At 42.4% G+C, this 16652-nt stretch overlaps 1 protein-coding gene across 3 annotated transcripts in view; it reads left to right on the top strand.

The window, feature by feature from the left end:
- The window catches only part of POC5 (POC5 centriolar protein), a 36031-nt gene that overhangs the window by 13851 nt on the left and 5528 nt on the right, over window positions 1–16652 (top strand). For all 3 annotated transcript variants that reach the window (XM_084802724.1, XM_084802723.1, XM_084802725.1), the window contains exons 5-10: window positions 661–860; window positions 2953–3129; window positions 4992–5096; window positions 7834–8013; window positions 9391–9544; window positions 12246–12517. In XM_084802724.1, coding sequence (XP_084658850.1) covers window positions 661–860; window positions 2953–3129; window positions 4992–5096; window positions 7834–8013; window positions 9391–9544; window positions 12246–12517 — 1088 coding nt within the window. The remainder of the gene's footprint in view (window positions 1–660; window positions 861–2952; window positions 3130–4991; window positions 5097–7833; window positions 8014–9390; window positions 9545–12245; window positions 12518–16652) is intronic.

Here is a 16652-nt window from a genome sequence, read left to right as displayed (position 1 = left end):
GTGATAGCAAGTGATAGAGTTGTATGTGTATACATGCATGTAGATTGGTGCACAAACTTCTCATCTGCATGTTGGAGGCTAATGGAGTATCTGATAAGCTAAGTAACTAGCCCCTTTATGTTGTCAGATCTTAGCAATGTTAAGACCAATGCCAGCACTGAATGTAAAGCAGCAGTGATCTATATACAACTGCAATGGTAAGGCGTTGACTAGTAAGCAACGGTGGTCTATATACAGCACCCTCACCATGGTCAGTTAACTCTCTGAGCCTCAGTTTTCTCTTAAGGTTGAGGAAATACCTACCTCTTAGGATAGCATGTGTTGAAAGCCAACCAAACATTTTTATCATACAAAAGGTACTTTGTTAATGTTAATGTGATGGTGTGGCTTATCACACTCAGCTCAGGCTGGACCAGGATGTGTGGCGTGCCCTTGTTTGCCATGGGAATTGTTTGTGAAGGATGGAAGGGGTATAGGAGGCATCCCATGCCTGTCAACCCTCAATCAGTGACAGGACTGCTATCAGAGTACCCACACTGGTTGCATATACCTCTGTGTTTCCCAGCCTCCAGAGTTGACATCTTGTAGCCTATGATAGTCCTTGGCCAGTTGGAGGATTTTGCGTTTGACCTGGCTGCTGTTTGATTGCTTCTCTTCTAGGGTCATCGCCTGTCTCGTCACCCAGGAAGCCCTCTCACCCAGTCTTGGATTTTTTCAGTGCACACCTTTTAGACGACTCTTCCTCACCAACCTCTACGTCTACTCATACCGATGCCCATGAAGTAATTGTGAGTGACCATCTAGATGAAAGTCTTCGGAAGGTGGAGAATATACTTGACCGCTGGAGCTCGGGTCTTAAGGTATCACAGTTGCCCCATTGCAGTGTGCTTTGTAGCTGACACCTGAGCCTACTCTCTTTCTTTCCCTTTTTTTTTTTTTTCTTTTAATTTTTTCTAGAAAGCAAACAAAACCTAAGCCTTTGGGTTCCTGGGATGGTCCATCCAGTGTCTTAGACTTATGCACATATGGCCTGCCTCTGCCTTGGCGCCCTGTTTAACTGTGGATTGGCACTCAATATGTTTTAGTAGATACTAAGATTACATATTTCGGTTGCAGACCTAGGTGACATTACTGCTTTCTAAACCAAACTTGGAGTTGCCAGGTTTTAAGGAGTTGCTGGGATACTGTATGTTCCACCACACTTCTCATGTATTCTCAAGGGCTTCCTGATGGCCTGCAGTGATGACTGACACTGCTTCAGTCTCTTCAGATTCTAGCGATGACAGATAAAGCCTTAGGACGGCCACACACCTGGAGTCCCAGCTATCTGAGAAGCTGGCATCCGAGGACCTTTTATGTCTAAAATATATATATATATTTTACCAATGTATATTAATTTAATAGCAACCACAATATATATCTGATGAATCTATAAAAACATTTTTGTTTGGTAATGTTAATTGTCTTGCAATGAAGCTATTGTAGAAATGTCATGGTTTTTGTTATTTTTCTAGTAGAGGGGGCTGTAGAGATGGCTCAGTGGTTAGCAGCAAGAGTGGTCGTGCAGAGAGAGGATTGGAGCTCACTTCCCAGCACCATGTCGTGGGTCACCACCCCCTGGACCTCTAGCACAAGGGCATCTCAAACCTCTGGCCTCGCGGGTACCTACACTCACGCCCACGTTACCCACACAGAGACTTACACGATTAAAAGCAAAGAAATATTTTAAAAATAATATTTTTAACTATTCTAAAAGTGGAAAAATGGATTTTTCTGAAATATATGTATATATATATATATGATCATGTGACTCCTATGACACTTAGATTTCCCTGTTATTTAAAACCTTAAACTCTAGGTATACTCTGGCCACAGGTTTCATGGTTGATAATAGTAGAGTCTGTTGCAGTGTTACATAGCCAGCCATTCATGCTGTCCAGTGCTTAGGGAGCCATCTTTGTCTCTGAAGGTTTCTGCTGTGTTTAGGTGATCAGTGATTACTTAGGCTTTACTTGTGCCAGTCAGCAGGGTGAAGGAACTAAGCACTTTGTTGTAAGGTAACCACTTTGATGACCTGTCTTGGGAAAATGTCAGCTCTGTGGTTTCAGCCACCAGCACCACCTCTAATCAGCTTCAGCCTAGACCATTCTCCTACACTTCTTCACCTGATCTGTTTTCTGGTGGGTTTTTTGTTTTTGTTTCTGTTTTGTTTTGTTGTTGTTTTGGTTTGGTTTTTTGTTTGTTTGTTTGGGTGGGTGGGTGGGTTTTTTTGTTGTTGTTTGTTTGTTTTTGTTGGGTTTTTTTTGTTTTGGTTTTGGTTTTGGTTTTCTGAGACAGAGTCTCTCTGTGTAGCCCTGGCTGTCCTGGACTCACTTTGTAGACCAGGCTGGCCTCTAACTCACAGTGATCCACTTGTCTCTGCCTCCCAAGTGCTGAGATTAAAGGTGTGCACCACCACACCATGCTCCGAGATTTTATTTTTCATCTTATGTGTAAGTGCATCTTGCCTGTGAAGGCCAGAAGAGGGTATCAGATCACTTAGGACTAGAGTTGCAGATGAGCTGGCCACCCGCGTTTGCTAGAAATTGAACCCAGGTCCCCTAGTGCAGCCAGTCTCTTAACTGCTGAGCCATCTCTCCAACTGCACCTAATCTATTTTAGTGTGGATATTTAAGTCTATGACTACACAAAGGAATTTTGTGAATGAAACATTTTTTTAATGTTGTAAGATTTCATACAAAGTAACATAAAATGGGAAAAAACTAATTTCCCTGATATGGTGAATGAAGTATAAAGAGCCATAGCTGGTGAACTTGCGAACATCATTTATTAGTGCTTTTATTTTTGTAATAGTGTGTTGACCTGATCTTTTTAAAGTTTCTTATTTTAGTTGAATTTTAAAAGTGGTTCAAAAGAATAAATGATTTATTTTCAATATTTTTTTCTTTTCAGACAAATATTTTATCTGAACTGAGTAAGTGGAGACTTAATTTTATTGACTGTCACCGAATGGAGATGAAAAAAGAAAAGGAGAAGCACGCGATGATTGTAAAGCAGCTGTTGAAGCAGATCGCTGACTTGAAGGAGCTGCAGAAGGCCTTTGAGCTGTCCCTCGGAAGGAAGGATGAGGTCCTCTTTTCTATGCTCCCTCTAAGTGAGACTCTTAGTCCATGTCTCAGTGGACTAGCATTCTGAGAACTAAGATTAGTCTGCTCCTGTAAGACATGCTGCAGAGAAACTAAGCGACCAGCCCTAGGGTTTATTCTTATTAGATTTAAGTGTGGTGGGTAACTCCATCAGCTTCAAGGAGATTGAGCATTACCTACATTCCTAGCCATCTTTATAGATGCCAGGAAGCATCTCAGATCCTATCAGTGAGATGCATTTGTCCACTGATAGAGAGAAACACAGAGAGCACCCTTCACTGCCTCCTGGCTGCTTAAAAAGCTGAGGGGAGAGTTCAGAACAGTATGAGGGATTTTTGCCTCCTGATCACACCTTAAGCAAAACAGTGGGCAGTGGGTCGGATGAGCCCGGATGACTCATATCTATTTATGGATGAGCATGTGCTGGAGTTCACAGAAGGCCTCAAGAAGCAGCACTCAAGTGTTCATTGAATCAAAAAAAAAAAGGTTATTGCTTGACCTTTTGAGACAGGTCTCAGTGTGTAGCCCAGGATGGCCTCCAACTCAGTGTGTAGCCCAGGATGGCCTCTCAACTGGAAGTCTTCCTGACTGTGTCTCAATGTACAGGGTTATAGATGTAAGCCTCCCAGCAGGCAAGATGACGTTTTCAGACGTGCTTCTCGTTGCTCTTCACTGACATAGTATAGAGTCAAATGCTTTCTGTGGTTTGCCTGATGTAAAACACTGTCATTGTCATATTAGCTTCAAAAGGGCTCTAATTTTTCTGATCTTGAAGTATCACCAAGTGAGTAAGCCTGTGTTCTACTTATGAAAATGAGTAAAGTGAACAGCCTATCCAGCAACGACGCAGAATGGAGCAGACAATTAGAATGCCCTTCTCTATTTGGAAAGGAAAGCAAGGCTCGGCATGGTATGCCTGTAATCTCCATATTTAAGAGCTGGAGGCAAGGAGGAGCAAAGGTTCAAGGCAGCTGGGAGCACAGCAAGACTCTTGTTTCAAAGGGACAAACGTAAAGTAGGAGCCAGTGTCTTGTGCTAAGTGTATGTGGTTTACTGAGGTCCTTTCAGTGTGCCTTATGCCAGATGCATATTTCAGTTACTCAGGGCTTTGAAAAAGAGAATCATCTTAGGAGTTAAATGTCTTTTTTTGTTTTTTGATAGAAATAATGCCATTCAAAAAAAATCATTAAAAACCAAACCTTCTCTTATAAACTTGCTCAAACCATAAAATAATTAAATATTGAGAAACTTCTATGTCCGAGGACTAGAAAGACATTTCAGACCAGGCACCTTTAAAAGTCAAATGAGTAAAGACTTTCTGTATATGTAACAAACTCAAATGCACAGTTGTCTTCCTGAGTCAAGTGTTAATAAGTATGTTAATTTTCATGCATGTAAACTTTACTGGGAAATAGCAAGATACACACACAACAAAGGTCTCCTTCCCCTTTCCCATCAGTTATTGATACTAAGCTCATTCACATGGGAAACAAAGTCTTTGTAATAACAGTCTATGCTGAGTGCGGTACATGTGCCTGCAGTCCCAGCACCCAGGACCCTGAGGTAGGAGAAGGAGCACAAGTCTGAGTCCTGCCTAAGCTACATAGTGAGACAATGTTTCAAAAAAGAAAGAAACAGACAAATTGATGAGTAGAGCAGATAACCATAATTATTCTCTATAGCATTTTTACATGAGAAAATCCCTTTCTAAAAATGAATAAACTGAGCAGCCAGGCATCATCCAGCTTAAGACATAGACTAAAACATGTAAGGATGTGTGCCCTTTCCACAAGTCAGTTGCCGCTGTCAGAGGGCCACAGTAACTGGGTCACTTGCTATTTACAGGTGATTTCCAGCTTGTCTCATGCCATTGGCAAGCAGAAGGAACGAATAGAGCTAATGAAAACCTTCTACCACTGGAGACTCGGCCATGTCAAATCAAGACAGGATGTAAGTATAAAAAAGATGACCGCTGTCAGGTGCTAGTCCTGTGATTAGAAAGACTTCAGGGCGACTTATGAGAACTCTTGTTAAACTCAGAAATTTGTTTCCTAATGAATTAATATCAATTAGGTTGTAATGTTGCTTTGGTTTCAAAGAAATTTGACTTTGATGCAGTTTAGAAAAGCACCTCTCAGGTTGTATTGACTAGAACATACATAAAAAGCCATTTGCTGCTTCGTAGTAGTTTAATAAAGATTGTACCTAACTCATAAAATCCCTAGGAATGAAACTTTTTAACAGACTTGGCCTTAAACTCAGTTACTTGGGAAAAGAATTTATAGCCTTAAACAGGTAACTTGCCGCCTATGTTGTTTCTGCGTCTGACACATCTGACTAAGCACAGCAGCACGGATGTGTATTCTCAGCTTCCCAGGGGGCTGCAGCAGGGGGATCGCTGGAGCCCAGTGTATGAGCCCAGCCCAAGCAACATAGCAAGATACTAGCTCAGAAAGAGATGCTGCTGATAATCAATGCCTAAGTACAACCTCTTCATAAGCAAGCGCTACCGTATTTATGTGTAAAATGCTGCAGGTGGTATTTGTTGTAGACTAACTTAACATGAGAATTAAAGAAGGGCATGTTGCACAGGTTTGTGCAAGTTGGTACCTGAATAGCATTACTTTCTTTCAGTAAATGCTGAGCCAGTGTATGAGAAATAGTGAGCTGATAGGCTATACTGCTGAGGCCAGGCGTGTTTATATGCTCTGCAATCTCAGCAATTGGAAGGCTGAGGCAAGAAGAGTGGACTGAGTGTCAGCTTAGCATGTATAGCAAGCCTTCCTCTTTCTTTTAAAGGACAAAATACTGAGCTACAAGTGCCAAAGTGGGGCTGGAAAGAAGGCTCAGCATGCTGCAAGGACCTCAGGTCCCAGTACCCATATCAGGTGGATCATAACCACCTGCCATTCCAACTCCAGGGGAGTCCACCACCCTCTAGCCTCCACAGGCACCTGTTCTCCTGCGCGCGCACACACACACACACACATGCACACACACACACACACACACACACACACACACACAATTTGAAATAACTGTTTAAAACATAAGAAAGCATGAGTATGTATATGCCATTAAAAAGATGGGATGTAGAACTCTCTGATTAAAGGAAATGAGTATAGAGGTGTGTATTCCATATATGCTCACGTTCCCTGGAGTAGTGCTAAGAGATCAATGCTTAAGGAAAAAGATATTATCATACATCTCCTTTAAAAGTACCTTGTATTTATCCATGTAAATCAAATATGTATTCATCACATTGAAACAAGCTATCTGGGAGCTGAGACTATGGCTCCGTCAATAATGTGCCTGCTGCCTATGCATGAGAGCCTGGGCACCCATAGCAAAGCCAGGCACAGCAGCACTGAGGGTTGGGTGGTTGGAGCTCCATAAGACTCACTGGCCAGCCTAGCTGAATCAGTGTCAAATCAAGGTGGAGAAATAGAGGAAGAGGGGGCTGGAGAGATGGCTCAGTGGTTGGGAGCACGGACTGTTCTTTCAGAGGACCAGGGTTCAATTCCCAGCACCCACATGGCAGCCCACAACTGTCTGTAACTCCAAAGTCTGACACCCACAGACATAAAATGCACATAAAATAAAAATAAATAAATTTTTATTTAAAAAAAAAAGAAAAAAGAAATAGAGGAAGATAGCCTACATGGACCTCTGATCTACATAGATACACATGTGTGCATGGCAGTTGAACATGGATACACCACGGGAGGGGTGGGGGGGGGTGGGGAGGAAGAGATAGATAGATAGATAGATAGATAGATAGATAGATAGATATAGATAGATAGATAGAGATAGATAGATAGAGATAGATAGATAGATAGATAGATAGATAGATAGATAGATAAGACTGTCTAAAGTGAGTGTGCCATAGTTTTAAATTTATATGTTAAGTGACACATGATAAGAATATATGTATTTTTAAATACTGGCCAGAATAGACAAGGTACCATCACTTTTGAATAGTATCTTAATTTTAAGAAAATTAAGAAGTGTAACTCTAGCCAGACAAGGTGGCACATACTTTTATTCCCAGCACTTGGGAGGCAGAGGCAGGTGGATCTTCATGAGTTCGAGGCCAGCCTGGTCTACAAAAGGAGTCCAGGACAGCCAAGGCTACACAGAAAAACCCTGTCTTGAAAAAACAAACAAAACAAAACAGAAAACCAAGAAGCATAACTACTTCAGAAGCATTCACTGATAAAAGAAAAATAGTGTGCGCTGCTTGTTTTGCTCAACTTGGCATTGTGGAGGAGGACAGTGTGAGTAACTGTTTCCACCAAAAGAGAAGGAGGCGGAGCCGCCTGAACCATGGCCTCCAGCATGCTGTTACTCTCCTATTCCTTCAGCTAAAAGGTGGTGCAGATTCATGACTGGGTGACAAGGGTTGTGTTTTGTTTTTCTGACTGGATAAGCCTTGGTGAGCTGTGATGTCACGGCTAAGCACACAGGCTCTAGAACCAGGCAAGAGTGACTTCTCCCTTCCCACATGTGCAGCCAAGCAGGTTACTGCACCCTCCAAACCAGTTTTCCCATGTGCAGTAGTGTCGGTGCAGGATTAGTGATAACATCCGTGTACTCCCGCCATGTTATTTTTGTTACACTCCCATACATTTACCAGTTCTCTGTGGTTCTGAGGGTTTTTTCCTTCCTGTATGTTGCTTTTATTCAGGTTTATGAGGGTAAACTGGCTGACCAGTACTTTCAGAGAACTTTGCTGAAGAAAGTCTGGAAGGGCTGGCGATGTGTAGCACAGAGGCAGTGGAGGGAAGTGGTGGAGCGGGCATGCCAAGCGAGGGCTGAGGAAGTATGCGTGCAGATCTCCAATGAGTATGAAGCCAAACTTGCTATGGTAAGCTGCTTTTTTAAATTTCTACTTTGTATAATAAAAGAAATGTATAGACTCACTATTAGTTTGGCTATGGTTTTCAGTGTCTATATGCAGCCAAAAACAAAAATTTAGAGAGATTTCTCTTTATTAATTTAAATAAACTATGCTCCTATCTAAGTTTGATATGAGTAAATGTGAATAAATTGAATTATTTTTCTCTGATTTTTAATAATAGAACATACATTGTTTCCTTAGGGAATCATTTGCATCATGAAAGGAGGGAAAAATAGACATTTGGAACACAAAAGGGCCTCTTGAAGTCATATTAAAAGGAAAAAGAAAGCATTCTTACAACACTGATAGTATTAAAAATAAACCTTATAGAGCTAGAGAGCTGTCTCAGTCATTACTGCTTACCTTATGAGCATGAGAACCAAGCTCAGCTCTCTGTCTGCTTTTCTAAAGCTGGGCTCAGTGCTGTGTTCTTGTGACCCCAGCACTGGGGAGGCAGAGATAGGAGGCTCCCTGGGCCTCACTGCGGCTAGCCTAGCCAACTCAGCCTTACAGAGTGAGAGACCTGCCTCATAGAACAAGTTGGCAGCAACTGAGGTTGACTTCCGGCCTCCATATTCACACCCACATACACATGTGCATCCATACATATGCATCCACACAAACATACAAAAATAAATATATTTCATAATATAATTTCTGCAATTCAAAATGGTATGCAGAAAAGATGTGGTCTTTCTAGGCTTGGTCTATACTAAAGTAGGCTTTACCAAAATTCACTACGTACTTTAAATTCTGTAAATAACACTTACTTTTAAAAGTTCTGTTAATATTACAAGAATATTAGGGTATTTTTCCTCCCAAAAGAATGTGGGTCATATGTGGCTTGTATAAATATATTTTATTTGATGTCCTATATAAAAGGTATATAAAGTTAAAAAGAAAAATAAGTCACCTCTCTTTTGCACATTATAGCACACATCTGTATTTTGAGCACTTGGAGGTAGAGATAGAGGCTGAGTTTAGGTCATCCTTGTCTACACAGCAAGTTAGAGGCCAGCCTGGGCTACATACATAGGATCCTAGTCAAAAAACTAAATAACTGCCTAACTAGCAGAGTAAAACCTCAGCCTATGTTTTAACAGTAAGATTCTTTCTTGTGTTTTCTTTTCTTTCTTTTTGCTTTTTTTTTTTTTTCAAGACAGGGTTTCTCTGTGTAGCCCTGGCTGTCCTGGACTCACTTTGTAGACCAAGCTGGCCTCGAACTCATGAAGATCCTCCTGCCTCTGCCTCCCGAGTGCTGGGATTAAAGGCGTGCGCCCCCACGCCCGGCCTCTTTCTTGTGTTGCAGTCTCCTTCACACTCACACTTTTTGTAAATCTTTAGTTTTCTGGAGCTTTGGAAAATGCGAAAGCTGAGATTGAAAGAATGCAGCAAGAGAAGGAGCATTTCGAAGACTCTATGAAGAAAGCGTTCATGAGGGGCGTGTGTGCGTTAAACCTGGAAGCCATGACCATATTTCAGAACAAAAACGACGCAGGTGAGTGGTTCATGGGAGAGTCTCCGCTTACATTCAGAAGGAACTGGAAGGATATCAGCGCCTGTCTGGGGCTGTGGTGCTGATATCCTGCGGTGGCTGTGTCTTGTCTCCACATCATTCCTTTGTGGCTCCGTAGGTCAGGCCCGGCTCTAAGTCTACATAAGAGCTAGCCTGTTCCTTGTCACTTGTGCTTTAGAACTGATAGAACTCTCAGTTCTTATTCAAGCTAAGTGTCAAAATAATTCTTTCCTTCTTCTTTCCTTTCTATCCATGTATTTATGACTTATTTGAGACAGCATACAGATATATAACCCAGGCTGGCCTCAAATTCATTTCCTGTTTCAGCCTTCTAAGGATTAGGATTTTAGACGTGCATCGCCATGTGTGGCCAAAGTAATGTCTAATTTTAACATTTAACATTTGAGGTCCTCTTCACTAATTTTAATGCCTCTAAACATGAAACTTCTATTTTCATTTTTACATAAGTTGTCAAATTTCATAGGCAGTTCTGTTGATTACATATTTCTAAACTGCTCATAGTTTTCTAGGACATATTTTATCAATAAGATAAATCTTTTAAGTCCATGTAATACCTGCAGCCTCTATGCATGGCTTAGAGGGCATAACCACAGCCCTTTGCTATCAGCTTACAGTGGGGCCAGTTCCCTCAGCCAGCTTTAGACGCCTGCTTCAAGGGCTCTTACAGAGAGGCAGTAAAAGAGAGGAAGGCACCCTAAGACAGGACGGGCATGTAAGACCGTAAGTCTTAGGTCAGTCTCCTAAGCTCATGTAAATGCCTAACCATTTCTTCACAGTACATCCTCACTATTATATTCTCAAGTAATATTGCCTCATATTACATCCGATTGCAGGACTATGCTAATATAGCAGAGACGATTTGATTACACTCAATGAAAAACTTGTCTGTGCTTGGCTTGCCTTCATTTTAAAGCATCACCAAACATTTATCATTTAAGTCACAAATGTTACTGGGTGGTGATGTTTGGGCATATCTTTCTATCAGTATTAGCCATGGCCTGTGGTCTGAATAAGGATTAGACACCAGCAACTTAGAATTACAAAATCTCAAGGATGACTAGTGTATCTCACTCATTCCCAAGTGATTTGGCTACCACACTAGCAGTCACTTTTTACTATATTTATGTATTGCTATTATATTATATTATATTATATTATATTATATTATATTATATTATATCATGTCTATGTTTGGGGGAAGGAGGACATATGCAGGCTGTGGCACACATGTGGAGGGTGGGGTCGGTTCTCTCCTTCCACCATGTGGTTTCCTGTGATAGAACTCAGGCCAGCAGGTTTTGTGACAAGCACCTTTACCAAATGAGCTATGTCACCCACTCCCATAAATCTTACTGGGGCTTTTTATGACAATAAAAGTTAAGTCCTATTTGGGAGTTAGCTTTTTAATGAAAGATTCGCTTCATTGAAATGATTTCAGTCCCATGAAAGCTTACCTGGTTTTCATGCCTTCGTTTTAAAGCATCCCTAAAATAATGGTTTCAAGCAGTCTTAATACAAAAGTGAGAAGGCTGCCTCCCAGTTAGAGAGAGAAGAGCCAGTAACCTAACTGTCGCCTGTGAACAGAAACGTCATAAATGAGCCACCGCAGCAAGAGTTGGTCTCCTGCCTCTTAACACCTGACCTTTTATCACTGGCCCATGGATGTCTGTCATGCAGGGTTACTTTCTGCCAAAAGCATGTTAAACCCCAAGTGGGGGTGGGGTGGGTGTGTGCGCGCGGTTTCCAATTACAAGTAGTATTCTGTGTGGACTAGCTGCTTTCTCCAGGGTGGAAGGCTCTTGGAACTGTAATCATTGTTAAAGTCTAGCAAGGTCACAATTACCGCGTATAACGTGCAGAGAGGTAACAGCCAGGCATCTGGTCAGAAAGAAGACATCTAAAAAGCCTTTCAACACAAAAGTTGTCCTCAGCATCTACATCTCACTGCATTTTCAAACTCAGAGATAGGCCAAGTGAAAACTAGCCAAATTCTAATTCTGAGGGGGAAATCACAAACCAGAGCAGCCCCTTGTTCACTCCATCTACTGAAAGTCTGGAGGTTGACTCCATCCACACCCTGGATGTGGATGAGCTCCTTGTGAGGGAGCCGTCCCTACAGTTAGTTCATCTGGCACATGCTTTTTGTTCATAATCTGTCTGCATGGAGAAACTCAGTTCTTTGATTTATAACTCGCTAAAATATCAAGAGTGAAAACACCTTGTCAAAAGAGAAATAGTAAGTGGAATGGGAGGGTGTTGATACGGGAAATCTTTGCAGAGCTCTAAGACCAAGGTGTCAAGATGGCTGTGCTAAGCAGGAAGAGCTGCATAGACCCTCCCCCCGCCCCCTCGTGTGGCCACATGTGCTTGCAGTACTTGGGTTTCGATGGCCACACACCCAGCCAGACTCCATGGGGAACATTCTTGATTCTTCTCTCTTACATGTGTTAGCCTCGCATGTTGAAGCTTTCAGCTTGTCTGGAGCTACAGTGGTTAGTACTGACCTGAGCAAGTTAACACTGAGTCCATTTAGTGAACAGTAGAGCCCAAGATGGCATATACCTGCATTTTCATTAGAGCCAGCCCCTAGTCTCTTCCTTGTTTGGAGGGGAATGGTCTTAGTTTGGCTGTTGTTAATAGAATGGATCTGTGTGATTTGTAGGGACAGACTTCTCGAATACTAAAATGGAAGAGACTGGATGTCCGGGAAGAGAACCTTCTGCACATTTGGAGACGTCTTCATCTACAATGCCCTCAGCAGTTCCATTACAGCTGCTGTCAACTGCACCAGTAGCAGCAGGAGTGGCCAGCGCCACTGCCATTCCCTCTGCTGCTTCCATGGCCTCTGCTGGAGCTACATCTGCTTCTTCTGTTCACGCCCCTGCCTCTGTTCTCGTCACAGGGTCCACATCTACTGCTGCCCCAGGAGAAATGGTGAGTGCAATTTGTGCAAGTGCTACAGTGTGAAAGACTTCAAACGCATGTATGTTGCGTTATGGTGTTTGTGGGGACTGGGTTTTGTATTCCTTCACTTTGTTGATTTTCTATATGTGGTTCTAAGGATCACACCCAGACAGGCTCTCCCCCCTACCTCCACCCCTGGTGCTGTAAATGGAGAGTAGAGAAAAAAACCACTCTGATACTTGGCCAACCCACAGGAAGTACTCAAGACAAAGTGACTAAAGCATTAATTTGTAGTGAAAAGTAATTTACTATTACACATGTGATAGTGTAAAATTAACTTTTATTTTACATTTTTAAAACTACTCAGGAAAGACTAGATTTTGTTTGGGAAAGAGTTACTAACCGACTTGCTTTGAAGCAAGCTCCTGAGGCAACTGTCTCCCTCCTCTGTAGGCTTTGATCTTTTTAAAACCTACCTGAGTTGAGGTTCTTTAATGCCTCTACCTCCCTTCCAACCTCCTACATAGGTAGGAGAGAAAGCAGGTTAGCGGGGACAGCGAAGGGTAGACCTTACTTAGGCTCCCTAGGGAGGAGAGAAAGCAGGTTAGCGGGGACAGCGAAGGGTAGACCTTACTTAGGCTCAGTTCCTTCGGGCGGTTCCACTCATCGTCATCAGGATCCCAGAAGACCCATTAAACAGCAAACTAGAACTTCAGCAAGAGACACCACAACAGGAGCAATCAGAACCTTAAAGCATTCTTTGGAGTTTTTATCTCTAAGAGTATCTCAAAGTGGAGAGCGGTGAACAGCCAAGTGATGTAAAGTGATGCAAAAGTGATTGGTCTTTGTTATTTGTACGATTCATACTCTCCCATAGTCCCTACAGGATGTTTATCAACTGACAAAGATCATGCCCCTGCAAGAGGCAGTTCCCTTTCCAGAAGACAAACGTCACATGCCCTCACACAATTCTGTTTCACATCCCATACTTGGTACCAAAACAAATCATGTTTACATCTACTACATTCCTCTCCTTGGTTCTAACCACTGACATAACAGAAAAGATGGCAGGCAGAACTCTAAGTTTTTTTTCTGTCTCTTACCGTTTATCATATTAGGGAGGGGCAGAGACAGAGAGATAGACAGACAGTCTGACTGACTCACCCCAGGCTGGCTTCAACTTTGCAGTGAGATTCTGCCTTGGCCTCCCTAGCATTGAGATTACAGGTATGAAAGCAGCATTCAGTCTTAAGCCCTTTCTGGCATGCATGGCCAGGTAGCATTGCTCTAGAGAGCTCTCCTGAAGTGAAGAGAGACAAAGAGCTATCCAGACAACTGGTCATATTTAGTCTTCTAGCTCACTTGAATTTCTTCCTTTTAGAGCTACTAATTTTGGAGGAAACAATGTTGAAATCTGCTGCTTGCATGTTTTCTCTTGCCTGAAGTTAAAGTGCATAGCACATGTGTATATAGTAAGAGAAATCTGAATGTGTGGAGGAGTTCTGACTTAGAAACTAGACAAAATTCCAACCCTGACATATGTTCAGCTGTGTTTATTTTCCATGATTATACATACTGAAGCGCAATCCTATGTAGATTATCTCATTTAAATAAACACAGTAGGCGTTTATTCAAATTTCTGATTTGCCATTCATGTTGCATATGCAGATAGCATATGAAGAGAATCTCTTTCTTAAAATAGGACTCCATCAGAAACTGCATCTGCGCCTAGCTCTGCATGCAAGTGGGCACATGAGGAAGCTTGCTCTCCCCGCTGTCCTGGAACTCACTCTGTAGACTAGGCTGGCCTAGAACTCATTATGGGGCTTCTGAGTGTGCGTGAACAAGGGGCTCCCTGATTCTTGTGCTTTCTCTTGAGCTCTTTTTTTTTTTTCTGTTTGTTTAATTCTTATGTGTTGGGGGTTTTTTGTTTTGTTTTGTTTTGTTTTTTGTTTTTTTTTTTGGTTTTTCGAGACAGGGTCTCTCTGTAGCCTTGGCTGTCCTGGACTCACTTTGTAGACCAGGTTGGCCTCGAACTCACAGCGATCCGCCCGCCTCTCCCTCCCAAGTGCTGGGATTAAAGGCGTGCGCCACCACACCCGGCTATGTGTTGGTTTTTTAAAAATCTTATTATATTCTATATTATTCCTTAGAATCCTGTTTGTTTTCTAATGAGAGACAGACGGGGAGTGGATCCAGATTGGGAGGGGTCAGGAAGAACGGAGAGGAGTAGAGGGAGGGGAAACCATCATCAGGATGTAATATGTGAGAGAAAATATTTTCAACAAAAGGGGAAAAGACTAAGTTGTATATATTTTTAAAAGTCAGTGTGATACCTGGGTCAACCCACAGAAAGTACTCAAAGCAGAATGAGTCTAAAACATTAATTTGTGGTGAAAAGTAGTCCAAAAGCACTGTTCTAGATGATAGTTACAACACAACCGCCCTCAGGGCCGGGAGAGAGGAGACTCATGGGTAACCCTTTGTGTAAGTACAGTGTAAAGGTTTCTCCTTTATGTAACTCACATGCTCAGATTCGCCTCAGATGTGACTTCTAGTTTTAAAAAGAAGCATGAGACCAGCCTATCTCAACTGCACCCAACCCCCACCATACATCCCTCAATAAAACCTTAGGCAGTATCCCAGCAAATTAACTCATAGAGCCGGTCAGCAGGTGGCACTACACTCTTCTGATTCTAGAAGTGTAATCAGAGTCGCTGAAGGAAAATACCCTCAGTTGGATTTCCAAACTATTTACTAGGTTTTTTTTTAATCTAATTTCTCCATCTATCAGAATGGAAAATGCTAGGTAATGTGAGGTACGTGGTACTGCTTTCCCATTTTATAAATGAGGAGATTGAGGCTTATAGAAAGTAACCCCCTTTGGACATAGTTAAGAGCTGCTAATGTCTGACAAGAGTAAGAGGACTAAGTGGCCACATGATCAAAAGAGCCAGTTTTCAACTGACAGCCAGCCTAGGTGGGGTCACTGTTTTAAATAAGCCACCTTCCTAGTGTTAGCCTTACTCACTGTGGTTTTCGCTTTTCGATGTCAGTTTCTGTAAAATATGTAATGAACTAACAAAATGTTCAGCACTATTTGCTAATAGTTTTGTTTTCTCCCTGCAACCTAATAGCAGTCTTTTCTAATAAATTTTCATACAAATTCTAAAACATCCTTATGTGCTTTTAAAATAGCTCTTTTTTCACTAGTTTAAACTATTTGGGTTACATAAGTGTCATTTTGCAAATGTATATGGTGTGTGGTAGGAATGCCCAAAAGAGAGCATCTGATCCCCTAGGGTTGTGGGGTGGTTCTCAGCCACCCGACATGGTGCTGAGAACAAAACCCAGGTCCTCTGGGAGAGCAGGAAGTGCTTCTAACTGGGTCATCTCTCCAGTCCCTACTTACTGTATATACAATACAACTAGCAAATGACAAGCTGCTTTTCAGCTTGTGTGAGTACAGATGGAATCTTTACATATGTCTTTAGCAAAGGAGCTCTTTTCATCCCCTGGACGCAGGCTACAGCAGTGCTCAGCTGGGTGGAGGGTCCTGGTCAGCTGTAGTTCATGGCTACTCTGGTGTTTCTCATTCCAAATTTGTGGGTTTTCTTGCATTCCCTCCCTCTCCAAGTGAGATGAGCCGCTATGGAGGGTGTGTTTAACACCTTCAGGTGTAGTTGGGCAGCCATAAAGTTAGGGGCTCAGTTTTGGTCATTAGATACTGCTTACCCCCACTGACATGAGAGTTCCAGGCAGTTGTGTGCCACCTGAGTTGGCTGCTGGGGTTCAGACCAGTAAGTGCACTACCCACTGAGCCCTGTTTGCAGCCCTGGGAAAACTTAATGTAAGATCCTTCAAGTTCACTAATTAAAAACACAGTCTCCTGTTCACAGCAGCAGCCCTCCAAGCCTTCCCTAGGCTGTTGGCTGTTTGTCCTCGGCCCCTTTTCCTGAGCAGTGTGTTCTGTCATTGTTGGTACATTTGTTAATCTGAACCGTTACCTGTTTTCTTCCTCCTGTGGGTAGAGATTTGGCCTCTGCTGTGCCCACCGCCTGCTTCCTGTGTGCTAGTGTTGAGATATAGCGCCTCCAGCTTCAGATTAAAGCAGGACTGGAGGGTCCTGCGTGAATAGGGCTAAGCCTGCGTATATAAGATGATG

Source organism: Acomys minous, assembly GCF_964271855.1.
Source record: "Acomys minous genome assembly, chromosome: 11".
Lineage (NCBI taxonomy): Eukaryota > Metazoa > Chordata > Mammalia > Rodentia > Muridae > Acomys > Acomys minous.
The sequence above is the reverse complement of the archived record's forward strand: the minus strand, read 5'-3'. Positions and strand labels throughout refer to the sequence as shown.